Source organism: Amphiura filiformis, chromosome 4, assembly GCF_039555335.1.
Source record: "Amphiura filiformis chromosome 4, Afil_fr2py, whole genome shotgun sequence".
Lineage (NCBI taxonomy): Eukaryota > Metazoa > Echinodermata > Ophiuroidea > Amphilepidida > Amphiuridae > Amphiura > Amphiura filiformis.
Window position 1 is genome coordinate 68665373 of NC_092631.1, and position 20743 is coordinate 68686115.

At 36.7% G+C, this 20743-nt stretch overlaps 1 protein-coding gene across 1 annotated transcript; it reads left to right on the forward strand.

The window, feature by feature from the left end:
* Window positions 1-15020: 15020 nt before the first annotated feature.
* On the forward strand, window positions 15021-17777 carry LOC140149914 (uncharacterized). Its single transcript, XM_072171928.1, has 2 exons — window positions 15021-15278; window positions 16883-17777. Exons 1-2 carry the CDS (start codon window positions 15065-15067, stop codon window positions 17716-17718), a joined length of 1050 nt encoding a protein of 349 aa, XP_072028029.1. The 5' UTR covers window positions 15021-15064; the 3' UTR covers window positions 17719-17777.
* Window positions 17778-20743: the final 2966 nt, after the last annotated feature.

Genomic DNA, 20743 nt, shown 5'->3' on the forward strand with positions numbered 1-20743 from the left:
AAAAAATATTGAATTGGGTAAGTAAGAATTGTACCATGTACTTAAAACAATTTGATTGATACATTGATTTGATTTTTATTGTGTACATTTATGAATTTTGATTTATGGTCTGTAACCTTTTCTGATTATTAACTTTGTTTTACTTCATGCTTTGTTAATTGTATTTTAATCTGATTAACCTGTATTAGTGTTAAAAGATCAAATAAATGTGATGATGATTATATTAATTGAGTTTGAAATATGTGGTAAATCCATTTCAGTTCTGCAGCAATTATAGTCGATTGTATGCGTTAACAGTAGGGTTTCTACATAATGATTTTCAATGTACATTCAGCTCACAGTAACATGGCATGCATTATGCATTTCTGTAATGAGGCAGTGTGTGTCAGGGATGCAAGATTTCAGGAAATTTGGCGCTAAAATTTTTTTTTTTACACTTGTGGAAGTGGATGATGATATTTCACCACAAAAGGAACAAAACAATTTTTCAAGGTGGGGGTGATACCCTTCACCTATTCTTTAGACAAGCTCCATTAAATGTTTAATGCCGTGCGCAAGCGTTCAGCCATCTGGCCAAGGGTTAGTTTGATTTTGTAGGAAATTAAGCAATTGCCCACTTACATCCCTGATTGATCCACTTAAGATCAAAGTTAACAAAATAGTAAAAGGTATAATAATTTCTCTCTGTGCATGCGATGCAAACCTGGCATAGTCAAGAATCCCCTAGTAACCTCTTTGTAGACCAAAATTCAAATCTCGGCAACAACTTAAAGATTATTTCAGGTCACTGCATGTCTTTGGGAGAGCTTACACTCCACCAGAACTCTGAACTTTCCCAGATGGCCTAGAGCTTTCAAGCACCAACTTTAAAACATCATCATCAAATTACCTTAGCAAGCAATCAATCAAGACCCAGTATATGCAGAAGCAGCACAGGAAATGAAATGCTATTGATATACAGAATTCTAATGTACTTCTTGTGTTATGTGCTAAAATGTGTTGCATTTGGAATACGGTGTGACCCCATGCTTCAGGCTAGAAAGGCTACATACATACATAAGTGTAATGGACAGATAATGGACCATTCTATGTGTTGTTTATGTCAAGGCTAATCTAGGCATTACAGCAGCAATCTATGCTGGTAACGCTGATGGGTTGGTGCCTTAATAAAGTTTGTTTGGCCTATAATAGGCAGAAAATTATTTGGTTTTTGTTACTGCGCATGTCAATAAATCCCCAACGTACGCTTGTGTTAATTCACAAGTGTGTGCCAGTCAACCATTACGCAACATGCAACTAGCGTAAGTGCTGCACTCAACTGTGTGCACATGCCATTCTGTATCGATACACGATGTTATGAGTCTCGTTGTTTTGCCTGATATAAGCCAAACAAACTTAAGCTATTATAAACTTTCCATTTGAAGCTCTGCCAATCGTGGTTTGAAGATACATGTGCTGGTGGGGCATTTCAAATGCCTGCAGAGTATGGGAGAAATGGTCTTTTGTGAGAGACCAAATATATAGATAATACCATTATAAATCATACATAAACCACTTCAGTTCACATGCTCATTCAGCAAAATATTTCCATTGAATGAATCCATAGACAGTAGTGTCAATATTCTTGTATCTAAAGTGTATAGAGATTTATGAGGATGTGTGTGGTAAAATTAGATCATCAAAACTAACATATTGTTAATCTTGGACATTTGTATTTGTCCTGTAAAATGAAAATAAAATTATGATAGCTATTTTTTCTTATATCTTATTACCTCAATTCATATTCCATGCTAGTGTTCATAATGTACAATTTTTGTAAAGATTTGTATCATAGAGTCATTTCACATTAAACAGATCTGACAAATTACAATATCCTTTAAATAATTGGTTCTTTTCAAGTTCAGTAGTAATGTGGTGCGTAATTTGCTGGTCACAGTTAAATAGCTCTTCTGGAGCCTTCAAGGAGAGCTGTTTGAGCATTTACAATAGAATGTAAGGAGAGAATGGTCAACTAAGGAGAGCTAAAAATCACTCTCCTATATCAAATTTAAGGAGACTAATTGCTCTCACTCTCCTCAAAAGGCAGTCCCTGATGCAAACGCAAAAAAAGCATTGACGTTACTACCGGACTTGTGTTGATCCAAAGTACATTTGGTTGAGCTGCATGCATGTAACACAAATAAAGGGATTATCTGAGATTTTCTGTTTGAAATGGTCTATTCCTGTTTTAGAAACCCATACACCCCATGGAAGACATGACCTTAAACTCACACACAAGGGATGTAGACTCAATTTGAAATACATACTCTGTGTGGAAAATTAAGGTCATGTTTTCCATAGGGGTGTATGGATTTCAAAAGGGATAGCCCAAAATGCACTAATCTTAATTTAAGGGTGGTCTGGTGTAGCAAATTTGTGATATTCACTTTATTATTAATGTCATGGACAGATGATAAAAGGGAAACATAAAAACATACATTTTCTCTAATTTAACACATTCAGCATGTGTCATTGTTGGTCAGTATATGTATATAGATGAGGCCATGTCCTTTATTATTCAGTAAATTTGGTAAACAGGAATACTGAGGTTTCATTGGTAAATAATCATTTCAAATATTTTTGTATTACTCAGTTGAAGTTGACGACTGATTGATACAAAAATCTTGTATTCTTCAGTGTGGTAATTACTTACAATACCATTCAGCAAATTACTTCAGCGGTATCCGTCTGCTCTGTCTGATTATCGTGTAAAAAGAACTAGGTCACACGATGCTATGCAGGTTGACTAGCGAATGAGGTGTTGATGTGATGATCATGTGATTCAATAACAAATCAGAACCCCACCGTCCCATAAACTGCGCCAAATTGGCAGAACGCTGAAGTACTGTGCTGAAAACTATAGTTTGTATAGAACAGTGATAATGACGATGCTATTGATGGTGGTCACACCTTGTCTTTGTGATGGCCATCTGAGAAGGGTCTGCTCCATGTGAAAAATGACAACCATGGAAGATTTGTAAGATTTGGGGAGTGTAAGTAGATGTATAGATATTAAATTTATGTCCACTGAATGATAGGTTTAATATACCCTGTTTGTTCTCATGCAATGTGAAAAATATCAGCAATTTGAGGTTGTATCACATTTGACATGTGGCATCATGTGATCACCAGTGATATTCATGAACAAACTTTATATGACTAAGTAGGTTGCAGCCCAGTTCTCTCATATATCAAAACCTGAATAACATTTGTGCTTCCCAACTATACCACTGTAGCTGCTGTATTCGTTATATATGTTACATCAATACCGTATTTCGTCAAATAGTCGCCCCCCCTCAAATAAACGCCCCCCACCACTTTTTTCAACCAAGATGTTTCAAAAATGCAGATATTTCCATGCTATCTTGTGTAGTAAGCTTACCAAGTTGCGCACATGGTCGATAATAGTGTCAATAATTGGCGAAAATCTGGATCAGAAACTCGGAAGTGAGCCAGAAGTCAGTGTTTCTAGTTCATAGTTCGTCATTTTAGCGTGTGTTTTTACTTTACCTAATGATTTTAACGGGAATTATCGTTCTAAAATTGACCTTGAATAAACGCTCCCCCCTTGGGAAAATGTAACGCCCGGGGCGTTTATTTGACAAAATATGGTATGTACATTGTGAGGCCTTCACTGACATTTATTCTGTGTCAGCAAGGCTGAAAGAGGGGTTTCAATGATCAAAAAGAAATCTATCTTTTGTGGCAACTACTTTCATTTATTGCTCTCGGTAACCAAGAGCTAAAGTTTCTGAACTTGTTATTGTCAGCAAGTAAAAAAGCAATAGGTGTCATATTCAACTTAATTAGCACCCTTGAGGACTTTTTCTAACTTAAAATTTATTTAAGCACTGCCGCTTAGTACATTTTTTGACATAAATTGTGTCCAAATGTAAATAAAATATAGGAAACCATGTAGTTTGACTTCAAAACATACTCCACCCCATCAGAATGAGGAATTTTTAGATTCACTAATTTGGTTTTAGGAATTACGAGATAGACTAATCTGGTTTAAGGAATTTTTAGATTGATTAATCTGGTTTAAGGAATTTCTAGATTGACATTATTTGGTTTGTTGAAATTGTAAATTAATGTCCTTCTGTCCTTTAATGTAATTATCTTTCATGTGAGGATATTGCACAAAAATTGAAAACACTGCCCGTTAAATCTGGGCTATTCCAGTTGAAATCCATACACCCCAAGTTAAGACATGACCTTAATCTCCCACACAGGGAATGTAGATTTCAAATGGAGTCATCCATTAAAGGAGTATTTCGTGATCCTAGCATCCTCTTTTTATGACATTTTTCAGTACATATCCAAGAAAAAAGCATATTCCCAAAATTTCAGTTGATTCCGATTTTGCGTTTGCGAGTTATGCATGATTATGTGTATTACACTGCTCCATAGACAATACGTTGTAATTTCGTTCTGGTGCACCAGAACGAAATTCAAATTTCACGATATCTTTGCTAAACGAATTAATCAGCAAGAAATATTTTGTACATACACATTATGTAGCCAGATGTTTCCAGTGATATAAAAATCTCAACTTTTTTTTGAGAAAAGTGGGGGGATGAGGCTGTGGATCACGAAATGCCCCTTTAAGATGACCCCATTTGAAATGTACACGCCATGTGTGGAAGTTTTAAGATTATGTCTTCCATAGGGGAGTATTGATTTCAAATGGAATAGCCCAGTCTGTACCTCTCATATTTTGATTCAAGGAGCAATCAGAGATTTTCTGTACAAAATGCTTGATGATCAGTAAGCATAAAGTCAATTGGGTCATAATTGGTCATGCTTACTTCATAAAACATTGCAAATTACGTGTTATGTGAGTGTTAATGGCTATCCAAACATTGCGCTAGTCCAGTTGAAATTTATACACCTCCTATGGAAGACAAGACCTTAACCTCCCACACAGGGGTGTGAATTTCAAATGGGTGTTACTTGAATGGGTACGACTCCATTTGAAATCTACACCCCCTGTATGAAACATTAATATCACGTCTTAGCAAGTGTATAGATATCAACTAGAATAGCCCATTGATTGTTCTTATGTTAACCATGGTATCTTAATTCGACAGCCTCACTTGTGTGAGAAGAAAAGTTTCTTCATTTTAAATGTCTGATTTTGTCTTTATTACATTGCTTTCTTATTTTAAAGTACTTGCACAGTATATTAGCACAATTTGTTTGTGTATCAAAAATACCAGGAAATCTTAATTTTGATGTATTTCCTTTTTAAATACAGTTTATCAGAAAACCTGTAAAAATCAGTTTTTAAAAGAAAAGACTTTCTGGTATAGCAAATCTCTGATTGACCCTTTGATTAGTGGTCTTATTCCTGCCTACTGGTTGATAGCAATTGTAAAACCTTTGGGATGATTCCAAATGTATAAACAATGAACTATATTAGGCCCATAAGACATTATTCCATTTCTGTCAATGAAATGCGCTATTCCAGTTGACATCCACACCCTTAGAGAAGATATGACCTTAATCTTCCACACAGGGAGTATGAATTTCAAATGGGGTTACCTGAATGGGTGATTCCATCTATCACCCCAATTGTGTAAGATTAATGTCATGTTTTTCATAGGGGTGTATGGATTTCAACCTGAATAGCCCAATGATATATATAAGAGCAAATAAAATTGTATATTTTTACTTGTAAAGTATTTAATAAATCATCACTAATAATTGTCATATTATTTTAACAAGTATGCCCAGCATGTTATTGTTTTAATGTAATTCTAAGTATTGGCTGATGTGCATGTACAGTCTCAAAATGATTAGTACCGGTAGAAACCGAAACTTTAAAAACATCACACCATCAGTAAATTTTAGGTGAATGTTTTTAACTGGTGACACATGTTTAAAGCTTGATCATGTATAGTTAAAGACACTGTCAGTAATCCCAGCAAAGGAGTAAAAAGAAGTAGGTAATTTTTGCAGGAAAGTGAAGGATAGGTCAATAAAATTGTTATTGGGTATTTTTTTCATATGAAAAAAAATAGCAAAGTAGGAGAATACGGCAGTGTTGATACATTATGAAACTTTATTTACAAGTGTTTTATTCTGTATACTCTATACAGAAATGCCAAATATGATTTTTTTTAGATTTTCTGATTTAGCGAATTACTGAAAGGTGATGCATAAATAATATCACATGGATGAGTACTAATCAGTTAGAGATAGCTTGTATGACATGTATTGAATTGAATTGATTGTGACATGACAAGTCACAATGTGGGACCATGATGTCACATAATAAATCTTGTGCATGAGTAATTATTAATCATATGAATTTAACTTTATTCCCTATTTTTGATATAATGAAATAGTTGAAAAATAAATTGTGATGTCTACTATATTATTGATGCTCATGGCATACAATAAAAGATAATAAGGAAAAAGAATATGGAGCTTAGAAGTGTGAATTACTTGATGTGAATAATTCAACTTTTCCCCTGTCATCTAGTCTTCTCCTTCCAACAATAGGACCTGGTTGTTGAAATTCAGACTAGTGAGTTAGTGTTTCTGAGCTCAAATCATACATAGTTTAGAAATGCAACATGATTCAGGGGAAACAATGAGAACAAGACAGTCCCAAAGCGCTTGTGCAATGTACCAAAATTAGTCACAATTAGATAAAGCAGGGTTTGATTATAGTATTTATTGCTGTAAACAACCATGTATCAATATATCAACATAACAGGTCACACACAAAATTTGCCAAACATAACTCTTCCAATACGTTGAAGATGATAACTTGCCATATTCTGCAAATTGTCTCCCCCAGTTAAAAGTACAAACATACCTGAAGTACAACAACATAATACCAACAATTAGCAAAACATAGTGCTAACTAATTAGCCCCATTGATTTGAAATCAGTGTAAATTGGCCTGGTTCATAACTGTTTGGAACCAGGCCAATTTACACTGATTTCAATGGGGCTAATTAGGTATTCATACGGCCATATCTCGGGCCCTCGTGATCCGATTCCCACCAAATTTGGACTGTGGATGTTTTTCATCATGTTCTACTGAAACATGGTCATGAAAATGCTGGAATGCAAAAAAAGTTTTTTGTGACGTCATCACTTCGGTACTGCCCTGAGGGAGGATAAAATGGCGGGGGTGCAAAAACATTTTGGCCAGCCAAAGGGGGGAAGGCAGCTCATAACTAGTGCATGCCCCTCAGCAAATGTTAACTTTGTATTACCATATTTGCTGTATTGTATTGCTAGCATATTAACAAAGATAAGGAGATTCCCCATATTTTAATTCGCAATAAGGAAATGATAAAATAAAACAAAATGATAACATAAATGTCTCACTCATATTGCTGTATTGTATTGGTAGCATGTACAAAGACAAGAAGATTCCCCATATTTTATTTTGCAATAAGGAAATGAACATGAATTTTGAAATGAACTTATGTTTAATAGAGGATATGCCTGACTTATATTGCTGTATTGTATTTGGTAGCATGTTCACAAAGATAAGGAAATAACTGGTAGTACATTACTCCTGTGGAACAATAGTAACATTATTTGATATTGACATTAATACATTCTATACAAATAACTTGGTATTGTACTTTGGGGAGAGTTTCATTGTAAAAACATGGAAAAACTAATTCAGCAATACGGTTTCTATCATATATGATTGTAAAATTTTCACCACATTTGAGAATGAGCGTGTCGCGTTTCAGGCGAGAGAAGCGAATGGCTATAAAATGGGCCGCATCATTATGACCTGTTGTGCTGGATGCCAGTAGCTATCCTGGGTATCTTGGTGCAAACAGATAAAAGGAAATCAGTCCGAAGGCATTTGCTTGGATTATAGCATTTGTTTTACCAATTAATTCTGCTGTAAATCCATTTTACATGCTCTCGGACATGTAATATCTATATACTGTGATCGCAAAAGGAACCATAGACTGTTCCTTACTGATGATAAAGAAGCCAAATATTATCATGATCACTTAGATGCAATTGAGATGCAAGTAACAAATTGTACCAAGTCAGAGTTAGACAAAACAAAAACCAAAATTTGTAAATCAGATTCATTTAGCATTATTGATGGATCCCAAACAGAGGTTTGTGTCAAATCTTTTGGAAAAATTGCTGTTGATGATGCTCAAAGACACACTGGTGATGGATCTTTTCATACTTTGGATATTGATGAAATCCATTCAGCATTTGGTGCCAGTAGTTCTGGTACTGATGAAGCCCAAACAAAAACTGATGCTGAAGTGCATCTAGAGGTATTGAATCTGATTTAAAGATTAACGACCAAGAAACAAATTGGATCTAAATATTTCTGAGGCATGTGTTATATCTGACCAACATATTTGTATTATTAATCGTAATCCAAGCAGATTGATCAAGCCTTGTGTCATCAAACCCCATTATACATCTTAATACTAATTACGGCGTGTCCGTCCGTCCGTCCTCTGTCCGCGCGCAATCGCGTTCGCGCCCCGCGAGTTTCGCGTTCACGCGGTGCACTATCGCGTGCTCGCGCTGCACTATCGCGTACTCGCGCTGCGCTATCGCGGAGTATCAACGGGAGTGTGCGCGGAGTACAGTCCGCGCATCGGAAAAGCATTAGAGTGTGACTAACAGGTGCATCACGTTTCTCGCGATTGATTTCATTACTTTAGTAACGTCCTATATCCACGTCCAGATACTAATTTCGGTTTCTCTAAATGTGGTAACAGGGCAGGGCTTGGAAGAGGCGAATGATTGGTTTCCAGATTATGGGTAGGCCTACCGAAGTAAGCATCACACCTTTAAAACAAACAGAGTTGATTAAGTTGTGTCTTGGGTCTTGATCATTGAGAGACGCAGTTTAAAAAGTCAGGGCAGGTATATGGGTAACGAGTTTGGGTAATTAGAAATAGGCCTATCACGAGAAGCGCCCGACCCGAGAACCGCGAAATCTAGTGTATTACTAATGATGCAGTGGCAGCACCAGTGGTATGTGGAATTTTCCAAACACTTGGGCTTTTCCACCTTGATTGACCACAGTCAGAAGAAAATATTTCCGAAAATCACACTATTTAGCCCACTTTTAAGAAAATTTGCAGATCCGACCCCTCCGATTTCGCCCGTCTCCCTGGAAAAAGTTGCTGATGTTTTGATGTATTGACCAATGATTGTGCTATTTCTTCATGTTTTATCTCATCTGTATGTTAATTTGCATACTGCGTGGGATGTCCTGTCGCCTTGTGCATGCTTGGTTTTGTTCTTTCTGGAGTTTTCCCGTGCAGTATTCATTTTCATTCGTTTCTGAGTATTCACTCTGTTCACTCTCCAATTCCTTGTGCATTTTCCTCGTGCAATATGCTTAGTTTACACTTAGTGCATAACTTTTTATTTTTCGCTTTGATTGTAAGTTTGATTGCTTTTATGATTCTAATATTATGGTTACTATTATATAGTTCTTCGTATTTTAACACATTTTCATCGACATCACTCTGGATATTCCTGTTCCTGTTCCTGATTTTGTGTGCCCAATACATGAAGAGGTCATTCTATGAATATACAAACATATTGGGGTTAAAGAACTGTGTCTTGATAGGTTTCGCATGCTGGATTGAAATAATTTTATTTGGTGGTTGAAATTGTGGATTGGAAGGGTCGAATTTGGAAACAAACAAATGCAAAGGCAAAATTCCTTGTAGGGGTGGAGCTTAATTTGAGGGGATCGGAGGCACTTTTTCGCTTATTTGGTGGGTCAACCCCTCCCCATAAAGACCACACTGCTATTGATTAACATCTTATGGTAATGAAATGGCTTTTTATCCGGCCAGTAGTCTTCGAAATGTTGAAATAGTCAAATTTTCGACACAGAAAAGGCGTCGTTGTCAGATGCAATTGGCATGATATAGGTGAGTATGAAACTAATTACATTACTTAATGCATATTATGTATGTGCAGACCTGTTTCCCAATCATTGGGAATTATATGATAGAATCTTATCTTCATTAATTTAATTCAACGACGGGGTTAAGTATTGGTGTATTATAGTATTCATGGTCATGAGATGTACATGTTCTTAATTGTAATAGTCAATTTGAAGACGGCAATTCACGAGTTAATTTTCACTTGTGATTGGTGTCTATTTCAAGGGATTGTTTTCTTGAAATCTCTACAGATGCGTGTTCGGCTGGTATTTTCGTTAGTTCTTCAATTTATTCTTTTTCTTCTTGGTATACTTACTTCTTCTTCTTCTGTTTGTTCTTTTTGTTCTCAAAATCTTCCTTCATAATTCTTGTTATGGATTACAACTAATTGGTGAAATACAAAGCTTTGTATGTAGAAAATTTGCAATGCTCATCAGTGTGCAGTCAGAGGGAGCAGGGGCAGAGTGCCCCCACGGAAAATTTTCAGAGACAAAATGGGGACAGTATCAGGTATAAAGTGCCCTTAAAATGACTAAATATGGGACAAACATAGGGAATATAGGCCCTACTGGAAATGGTGATTGCTATTCGTGTGAGAAGCTATCAAGGGCGTTAGCATGTAGTGTGTAGGGGTTTTATCAGTTTGCTTTTTTGTATGCATCACGTCCCTTTTGGTACTCTGTATTGATTGTAGTTTACTACAATGAAATTATTTTTGATAACTATAATGTGTGTTAGCTTCAGTAAATAGCGCTTCTGTCTCATAGTTATAATGCGATGTGTGCTATCTTCAGTAGATAGCTCTCATGTCTTATGGCTAAAATGTGATGTGTGCTATCTTCAGTAGATAGCTCTCCTCTTTCATAGCTATATTGCGATGTTTGTTATCTTCAGTAGATAGCTCTCATGTATTATGGCTAAAATGTGATGTGTGCTATCTTCAGTAAATAGATCTTCTCTCTCACAGCTATAATGTGATGTGTGCTATCTTCAGTAGATAGCTCTCATGTTTTATGGCTAAAATGTGATGTGTGTTATCTTCAGTAGATAGCTCTCCTCTCATAGCTATAATGCGATGTGTGTTATCTTCAGTAGATAGCTCGCATGTCTTATGGCTAAAATGTGATGTGTGTTATCTTCAGTAGATAGCTCTCCTCTCTCATAGCTATAATGCGATGTGTGTTATCTTCAGTAGATAGCTCTCCTCTCTCATAGCTATAATGTGATGTGTGTTATCTTCAGTAGATATATTGAAGACTGATAACGGCTGACAAATGCGCTCACCAGAAGTTACTGAGCAAATTCCATGCCTTAGCCTCCGCGATGGGCCTCACTCCCAGACCAGACAAAAGCTATCATCTTGCCATCAATGATAACAATGCATCATTCTCTATGAATGGTGATAGAGTCCAGTCGGTCAAAGACAAACCCACTACCTTTCTTGGGAGGATTACCAATCATCGGCAGGCTATCTCGACTGCATCAGCTGGATCCAAGCTTCTTGAGACTATTGACTCCAGTTTGAAGAGCATTGATAGGAAGCCTATCCGCGGTGAATACAAAACATGGATTGTCTTGTACTACTTGATCCCTAGTATACGGTATTTTATGACTGTTCACAATATCGCGAAGACAAACCTAGAGAAATCGCAAGCAAAGATAAACAAACATGTGAAGTCATGGCTCCATCTTCCACGCAGTGCGACAGTTGCCATTTTGCACCACCCTTCTCTTCTGGGCATACCTTACCTCCCTGACTTTTCAGAAAATCTGAAAGCCAATGCACTCAACCATCTTTTGCATACAAAGGATGCCCTTCTGCGAGAAATCTTGCCATCTCTAGACACTGACGCAACTCTGATCCCCGCGTTTATACTACCTGGTGTGAACATCATCAAGGACATTGATACTCAAAAGCCCTTGAAGTCGTGCAAGAAAGCCATCTCTAAGTCCACCACCGACACTTCTGTTGCCAAATGGAATGACAAGCTCCAAACTCTGTCAGTACAGTCCAAGTGCCTGGAAGCTGTTGAACTTGAGAGTGACAATAAGCTATGGAGGAAGATCATGACCATTTTACCACCTGGTCAACTATCTTTTGTGCTCCGTGCATCATCAGACACATTACCAACAGAGGTGAACCTTCGTAGGTGGAAGATCCAAACTTCAGCTGTTTGCTGCCTCTGTAGTCAACCCAATCCAACAACTTTTCATGTTCTGAATGGCTGCCAGGAAGCACTTCAACAGGGTAGATTCACCTGGAGACATGACTGTGTCTTGTCATCAATTGTTCAATTCTTGAAAGACAATGTCCAAGATGGCAGCACAATATATGCTGACATCCCTGGCTTCCAAGCAACTAGTAACCCTCCTTCCACGGTTCCTCCTGACATTTCGTTAACCTCGGCAAGACCGGACATTGTGGTCATCAATCGCAATAAGAATCGTGTGACTCTGGGAGAACTAACTGTTCCCCACAACTCTAAGCAAAGTATGTGCAATGCCAAGGACAGAAAAGCAAACAAGCCAAACTATCTGACTCTTATCCAAGAACTGGGTGAACAGTTTGATAATGTGCAATATGTGACCATTGAAGTTGGATCTCTTGGTCATACAATCCAAAGTGACTTCCATGCTAGTCTGAAGTATCTGTGTAATGCCAATGTCTCCAAGCAGTCTCTGAGAGTCATCATGCAAGATGTTTGCAAAACCGCCATCACCTGCTCGCAGTCAATGTTCAGTAGGCGCAAGTTGTCTGTCTGGTCTTCTCCACCTCTCTCCTTCTATTCCCATGGCAAGTTTACCTCTCGGGTTTACAACCCTCCATAATCATGTGTGCCTGATGGCTCCCAGAGACTAGTTGCTTCATCCAACTGACTTGATTCAAATGTGACTTTTCCAATGTTGTATACTTGTATTTATTTATGATGTGCAATACGACCATGATTTTATGCATTTGCTTTGTTATGCAGTTATAGGAGTGTGTGCATGTAAGTGTGTAGATTTGTGTTGTGAATGAGTGTAGTCAGGAGCAGGAGTGTGTAAGTGTTTAGTTGAGGTGTATGTGCAAGGGAGTAGATGAAGCATTAGTGGGTTGAGTATGTAAGTGTGGGTATAGGTGTGTTTGGGTAGATGCTGAAGAATGAGTTTTCACCATTGGTTTTGGGAATTTATTAACCTTTTGCTTTCTTAAATTTTAAAGTTACCTTGCCTTGCCCCCTGCTGGACAGGGTAAGCAAGTTGTCCTAGGTTTAATATCTCTGTTGTGTAATTAATATTTTTATTCTTGTGTATTTCATGTATTTTTGATGTTTCGCAAATGTTAATAAATGCGGTTTGATATATATAATCTCGCATGTCTTATGGCTAAAATGTGATGTGTGTTATCTTCAGTAGATAGCTCTCCTCTCATAGCTATAATGCGATGTGTGTTATCTTCAGTAGATAGCTCGCATGTCTTATGGCTAAAATGTGATGTGTGATATCTTCAGTATAGCTCTCCTCTCTCATAGCTATGAGCGCAATGCGGGCTATCTTCAGTAGATCGCTCTCATGTCTCCATAGCTAGTATAATGCGATGTGTGCTATCTTCAGTAGATAGCTCTCATGTTTCAATTGCTATAGTGCTATGTGTGTGTTATCTTCAGTAGGAACTACACGCACAATAACTATTTCAGGCGATCGACAAATAAAGAAAAGTTTTGACAGAGGTGAATGTTTTTATATTACAATGTATATATTTTAGAATAATCAATTATAAACGCGGTTCAAATGACGTCTCAGATCAAAGAAACGAAGGTTCTACCAATGCATTTGAATCTGTCGCAAGAGTCGTGTAGCAGACCCGCGGCCCCAATTTGAATAAAGATTACATAATTATACAGTTTGAAAGCGTGCCCTTTCACGTGTATTTGGAAGATATGTGAGTGAGTTACATGATATTTTGATAACTATAATAGTTATTGTATAATGTGTGTTAGCTTCAGTAATAGCGCTTCTGTCTCATAGTTATAATGCGATGTGTGCTATCTTCAGTAGATAGCTCTCATGTCTTATGGCTAAAATGTGATGTGTGCTATCTTCAGTAGATATAGCTCTCCTCTTTCATAGCTATATTGCGATGTTTGTTATCTTCAGTAGATAGCTCTCATGTCTTATGGCTAAAATGTGATGTGTGATATCTTCAGTATAGCTCTCCTCTCTCATAGCTATGTGCAATGCGTGATATCTTCAGTAGATCGCTCTCATGTCTCCATAGCTAGTATAATGCGATGTGTGCTATCTTCAGTAGATATCTCTCATGTTTCAATTATTGCTATAGTGCTATGTGTGTGTTATCTTCAGTAGGAACTACACGCACAATACCTATTTCAGGCGATCGACAAATAAAGGAAAGTTTTGACAGAGGTGAATGTTTCCCGGGGAATGTTTTTATATTACAATGTATATAATTTAAGAATAATCAATTATAAACGCGGTTCAAATGACGTCTCAGATCAAAGAAACGAAGGTCCTATCAATGCATTTGAATCTGTCACAAGAGTCGTTTTACATGCGGAAGCACCATATTGAATGAAGTTTACATACAGTTTGAAAGCGTTTCCTTTCACGTGTCTTTGGAAGATAGCTGAGTTACGCCGTTAGTGGATTTAAGCAGGTCTTTTTATGATTTACATAACCAAATATTTTTCCTTTATCAAGATCATGAGATTTTTTTATAGCACTGAACTGCTGAAAGAGTATTATTTAGCGAGCATTAGTGAACACGCCTGCCCAATCGAGTATTTTGTGATTTCAAGAAGGCATGAGATTATGTAGAGAAAGAAAAGTTGACATAAATAAATACTTGGGTATTGATCAATTGATGCTTGCTGAAAACGTGTGAAAACATAATTCATCCCATTCGCGTAAATCAATTGGGCTTTCTGTCGTCTCAAGCCCCGTGCTGGATGTAATTCACCAGCATTTCTGGACTTGTCCGCATACAAGCTTCGTGGTATCACTTCCCCGTACACAACCTCAGAATTTCATGTGTATAGCTGTAAATTTGGACAAGAGTAAAAGTTTAAACGGGATCTTTCAGCGCACAGACCGATTGTACTATGTCAACACCGGACAAAAGTCAACTTATTGAAGTGATGTGGTTGGAGCCAGAGAAAGACTACGGGAAGTATTCCTTAGCACGACGACACCAGATTATTGCCGACTATGTGGGTGTACGGAATGATTTACGTGTAGGGAAAGATGTGTTGGTTATGTGGGGACGAGGAAAGAACTCAACTTATTACATGGCAAGGATCACAAGTCTTGCAGCAGGTGAGAAGACACGTAATTGTATATATTGTACGCTGCAACTGGTAGTATCGTAAGTTACATTTTAGATGGCGGTATAACCCTTCTTGTACTGCACAATGACTTTGCAATTGTGTAGCCTAAACCATGACGACACGACCACTGAGGGATGCGTTAGTTTTGACTTTGGGATGCTTAGGAAAACTTCATGCAGGTAAGTAGCTTTAGAGAACAAGGATCACTTTCAAGTCTTTTTGTGGTATTCTATGAGGTTTATTCCTCAGAATCTTACATTTGAAAACAGTCCTCCTCGTTTTCCTCGAGCACTGTTGGAAATGACCGAAGACTATTAAAAGTAATTTTGCATAAGAAAGACAAAAACCACTTACCTTCATCAATTCATAAAACTCCTCCAATCGAGAACCAAAACTTTAATTCCATGTGGCCTGAAGGACGGAGGTGACGGGTAGATACAAAGAGAGAAAACGGGATAGTAAACGAAGGTTCTTGAAGAATATAGTTTGCTCATAGAGAGATTGTGTTATCTCTTCGCTGGGAAGTTAAGCAGTATAACGAAGAAGATTGCGATTTCCAAACCTACGAGTACGTATCAAACGTCCGTGCAATCTATTCAAAGTCGCTCTCCTGTGACGGGATTTTGAATAGATTAGGCGTTCGATACTACACTCATAGAAATTGTGCAGTAAGTTGATGTAAGTCGTTGCGTCAACTTTCCGAGTAATGCCAACGCGTACAATTTTGAGTAACGCTGACTCGGTATCATTACGGGTATGTTGGTCGCACTCATTTGCACTTACTTTATTGAGTTGTTACAACTCAGAAAATGAAACTAGCCTAGGTTAGCATAATTTTCTAGAGGTGTGCTATACAAAATTTTGCACTGATTACAAAAATAAATATTTGAATACTGTACTGCTAATTGTGCAGAAAATTATCCAATTACGTGAATTAAGTAACAAAGTACCAAATTGGAATAACTCAAAACAATAAGTACCAGTAACTTAATATGAACGAGTTACATCAACTTACATGTTGAGTTACAATAACTCAACTAATTGGTTCTTTGAACCTTGTTTATTTTCTAAGTTCCCTGAACTTGAATTCAGAAGTTGGCATTACTTAAAAAGTTGACGCAACGACTTACATCAACTTATGAACGAGTTACATCAACTTACATGTTGAGTTACAATAACTCAACTAATTGGTTCTTTGAACCTTGTTTATTTTTCTAAGTTCCCTGAACTTGAATTCAGAAGTTGGCATTACTTAAAAAGTTGACGCAACGACTTACATCAACTTGTTAAGTAATGCCAACAAAGTTGATTAGTTGACGGAACTTTTTGAGCTTTTTCAGCATTTTTTAAGTTCGGATAACTAAAATGAATTTTGTTTTGGCAACTTTTACACTATTTTTGAGTTGCCCAAACTTACTCCTTTTGAATTGCACCAACAAGGCGAACAAGTCATTTCTATGAGTGTACGTTTGGAAATCGCAATCTCTCTATTGATAATACTTTGGCTGCCGTCATGATCATAATTTACGTGTCATTTGTTTCCATGAAGATCCATCAAAATAAAAATTATTCGATTTATTTTCAAATTTGCAGACCTAGATACCGAACGAATAAGAACCAAATCAGAAGACTACTTTGCTAATCGCATGCCACAAAAACGGAAATCAAAAAGAAAAAACTCTGAAGGAACGGAATCAGTGCAGAGTTCGTCGTCTCGGACTTCGGACAATACAAAAAGTAGACAATCTGAAGAAACAGAATCACTGCAAAGTTCACCATCAACATCGGGTGATGACGTAATATTAATCGAGACAGCAACAAACAATAGCGGTGATAATTGTCAGCCATCATCGGACCATGAAATAACAATAATCGAGACAAGCAATGGCGGTGATAAATGTCCGCCGCCATCGAACCACGACATAACATTGATACGGACAATAACAGTTGATAAAAGTCAGCAAACAGAGTCTTGCGTCGCACCGAAGACACCAATCACTGCCTTTGATATCTGTGCTAAACCAGCCAAGACCACAAAGACCGACTCTGATAGTGTATTTCTTGACTCTTCTAAATCCCCAGATGATAAAGATAGCACCATCATACAAGATCATGAAAGACGTCGTCATACTGATTTGCGATTACGTTTCCTAAAAGACGCTGAACACCAACTAGACCATTGCATCCGTATGCTGCGTGGTTTATTTCACGTCGTGCCAGAGTTGCATCAAAGACTTCATGGTCGAAGTTTGCCACGGACTTCATGCAGGAGACCAGCAACGGATCTTGAGAGTATCAAAGCGAGACAAAGTGATTTTGAGCGGAGATCTAGTGTGTTTTATCAAGTTGTACAGGGCATTAGTGAACTACGCAGTGATCCGAGGTTTACTAGATGGATTGCTGATGCCATCAGAAAATCCAAGAACTAAAGGACTGTCACGTAACTTTTTAATTTTTACCAAAAAAATTTACCTTCTTTTTGGGTAGCTATATAATAATCATACGTGGTTATGACAGTTTTGCGTAAAAACAAAAAACACTTTACACTTTATTAGTTCGAGTGGTAGTGCTATCTACTGTAGATTGGCGCGTGATATCTGTGTTATAGCTCGGAAATTTTAACAGAGTATCTACTGCAAAATGACCAGCACATACCTGCCGATGCATGCAATGTGTTACCTCTGGTGGGATCTGTCTGTTCTTTCAAATTTCATTTCCCCATGTGTGTATTCACTTCCACTGGAATTATTGGGATTTCCCATTAATGTAGGCAAAATTATATAATTTTTATACTGAATTTTGATAATTTATGACTCCATATTGTATTAAGTTTGTTTTTAGAATTTGTTCCCGTTTTATTTTTATATGCATGTATTTTAATTGTCCAGTGTGTAAATACAATATAGCATTTTAAGATTTAATAAAAAGCAAAATTGAAGTTATCATTTTAAAAACAATACAATTTCCTATGTGTTTTGATTTCAACTAAATTTAACGTGTGCAACAAATTATCTTACTTAAACAGTTAAGAAATCCTGTTCTACGGGCCCGAACAACCCACTCCAAGCCTACAAATTAATACCGAATCGCATTTTTAAAAATTCCAGAAAATTGTCCTTTTTCAAATAATGATTATTTGGTTCTCTTCATACACATACCACCAAAATGATGAAAATGCTAATATTTTATGCTCAAGGAATCGGATATTAACATTTGCACAGTATTTTTTGTGGGAGCTGAGAGTACCCAAGGCATATCGAATTGCATTCTGAATACGAGGAATGTCCTTCTGATATCAAATAATTTTGATATTTTTTTAAAATTCGCGATATAATACAAATTTTATGACAAATTATTAAAATTTGATATTTTCTCATTTTTTTATATTTAAGAGTCCTCAAAGTAAACTTTATAAATCTAATGTACTTATGTATATAGCTGGGATAAAAATCCGACGACCAATTGAACATTTTGACCTATAATGAAGATAATTATACGTGTTTTTCAATAAAAGACCTTGTGATTTTTTTTTTTTTTGGGGGGGGGATCCATATCTTCAATACGAAAGGTCAACATTTTCAATTGATCGTCGACTTTGCATCTCAGCTACATACACTTTTAAGTACATATCATTAGATATGAAGTTTACTTCGAGGACTGATAAATATCAAAAATATCAATATCAATGTGTGTTAAATCGCGAATTTCAAAAAATCAAACTTATTTATTATCAGAAGGACATTCTTCGTATTCAGAATGCAATTAGATATGTCTGATGTGCTCTCATCCCCCCCCCCTCCAACTGTCCAAACGTTGCTACCAGAGCCCTTAAGGCGGATAGGGGGCTAATATGACCGGACCTAGCATAATGAGACAAATAAAGCTGAAACACAAGTGAAATGGAATTGATATAAACGAGTTTCCAAGGCTTTATATTAATTTCTGCCACTTGTACATGCTTTTTCACAGGTTGGGGAAACGCCCAAAACTAAGTTTTGATACATTGGACTTTTAACTCAAGAACCACAAGACCTATGAAAATATCATGTGATTATTGGTTTCCTTGACTAATTGTAAAGTAGTAATTCCCTGTTAAGAGCAATGTATTAATAAGAAGTAGGCCTACATTGCAGCTTTTTAGTCAAATGGCTAAAACATGGAAAATCATAGCTCCTGCCATCGGTCTCGCTTAAAACAATAAATAAAACAATAAATCAAATTGTAACACTAACATGGTCTCATAATAGGGCCTACATTATAAATAAATCGTAAAAAAAGTTAATAATTAGACACGCGGCATTATCATGATTATTATCAATGACACGTTGCCAGCACGTTGCTGTTGAAGTTCTGTTTACGCCCTCTTGTGTGCAATTTAAAAGAGCATTGCTCTTTGGTTTGATTAAACACTGAATAAGAATTGTCAAAACTATTATTTAAAGGAAAATGGACGTGAAAAAGGGCATTTTCCCATTTTCATTCTTTTTAACAACCATCATACACTTAATCATTAGCTTCTATCAGATGATTTGCTTTGTCTCAATTCTCGATATATTTCTTTGCATTATTTCGGCCACGTGATATCATTTTACCCGTTAAAATTGTCGTGGAAGTTAAATTTCCATCTTCAGATTTGGTGCCACAAACTTCACGCTTTACGGCATTCACATCTCATGGTTTATCTTAGTAATATCATGAAGTGTTCTTTATATTGCATTTTCCTTTTTTTTATTACATTGATATGAATTATTGAGATGAAAACAAATAATTTTGAACCTGAACTTTTCTAGGTTTTAGTATATTTCTGTTTTTATCAAGTTTCATTGTCTTGCTCATCTCTGATGCTCCAAATTCTGTTGTGAATACCCTTTCCAATTGTCAGTTGGTTGAAAGTATTAAAATGGTGCTACTATAATAGTCTATTATCTGGGTTGAAAATAGACATCCTCACATCTGATCTTGACAGGTGGTATAATTTAGTAAAAGACTTACAGATTTGGTTGTTGAATATGACATTCCAATAAGTGATATGATAATATCGGTTACCGATAGTAGAACTTCTGACTTCATTTGTCCCTCCCGATTGAAGGTGTACGTACGGCATGTAGGCCCCTATATTATTGACCAGTTTATGTTCAAACCACTTGTTATGTCATAACATGACGTGTTACCTTCATTAAATAGCACATTTATCTGGTAGCTTTAATATGACGTGTGCTATCTTCTGTAGATAACACGTCCATCTGGTAGCTTTAATATGACGTGTGCTATCTTCTGTAGATAACACGTCCATCTGGTAGCTTCAATGTGACGTGTGCTATCTTCAGTAGATAACACGTTTATCTGGTAGCTTCATATGACGTGTACTATCTTTAGTAGATAGTACATTCATCTGGTAGCTTCAATGTGATGTGTGCTATCTTCAGTAGGTAGCACGTTCATCTGGTAGCTTTA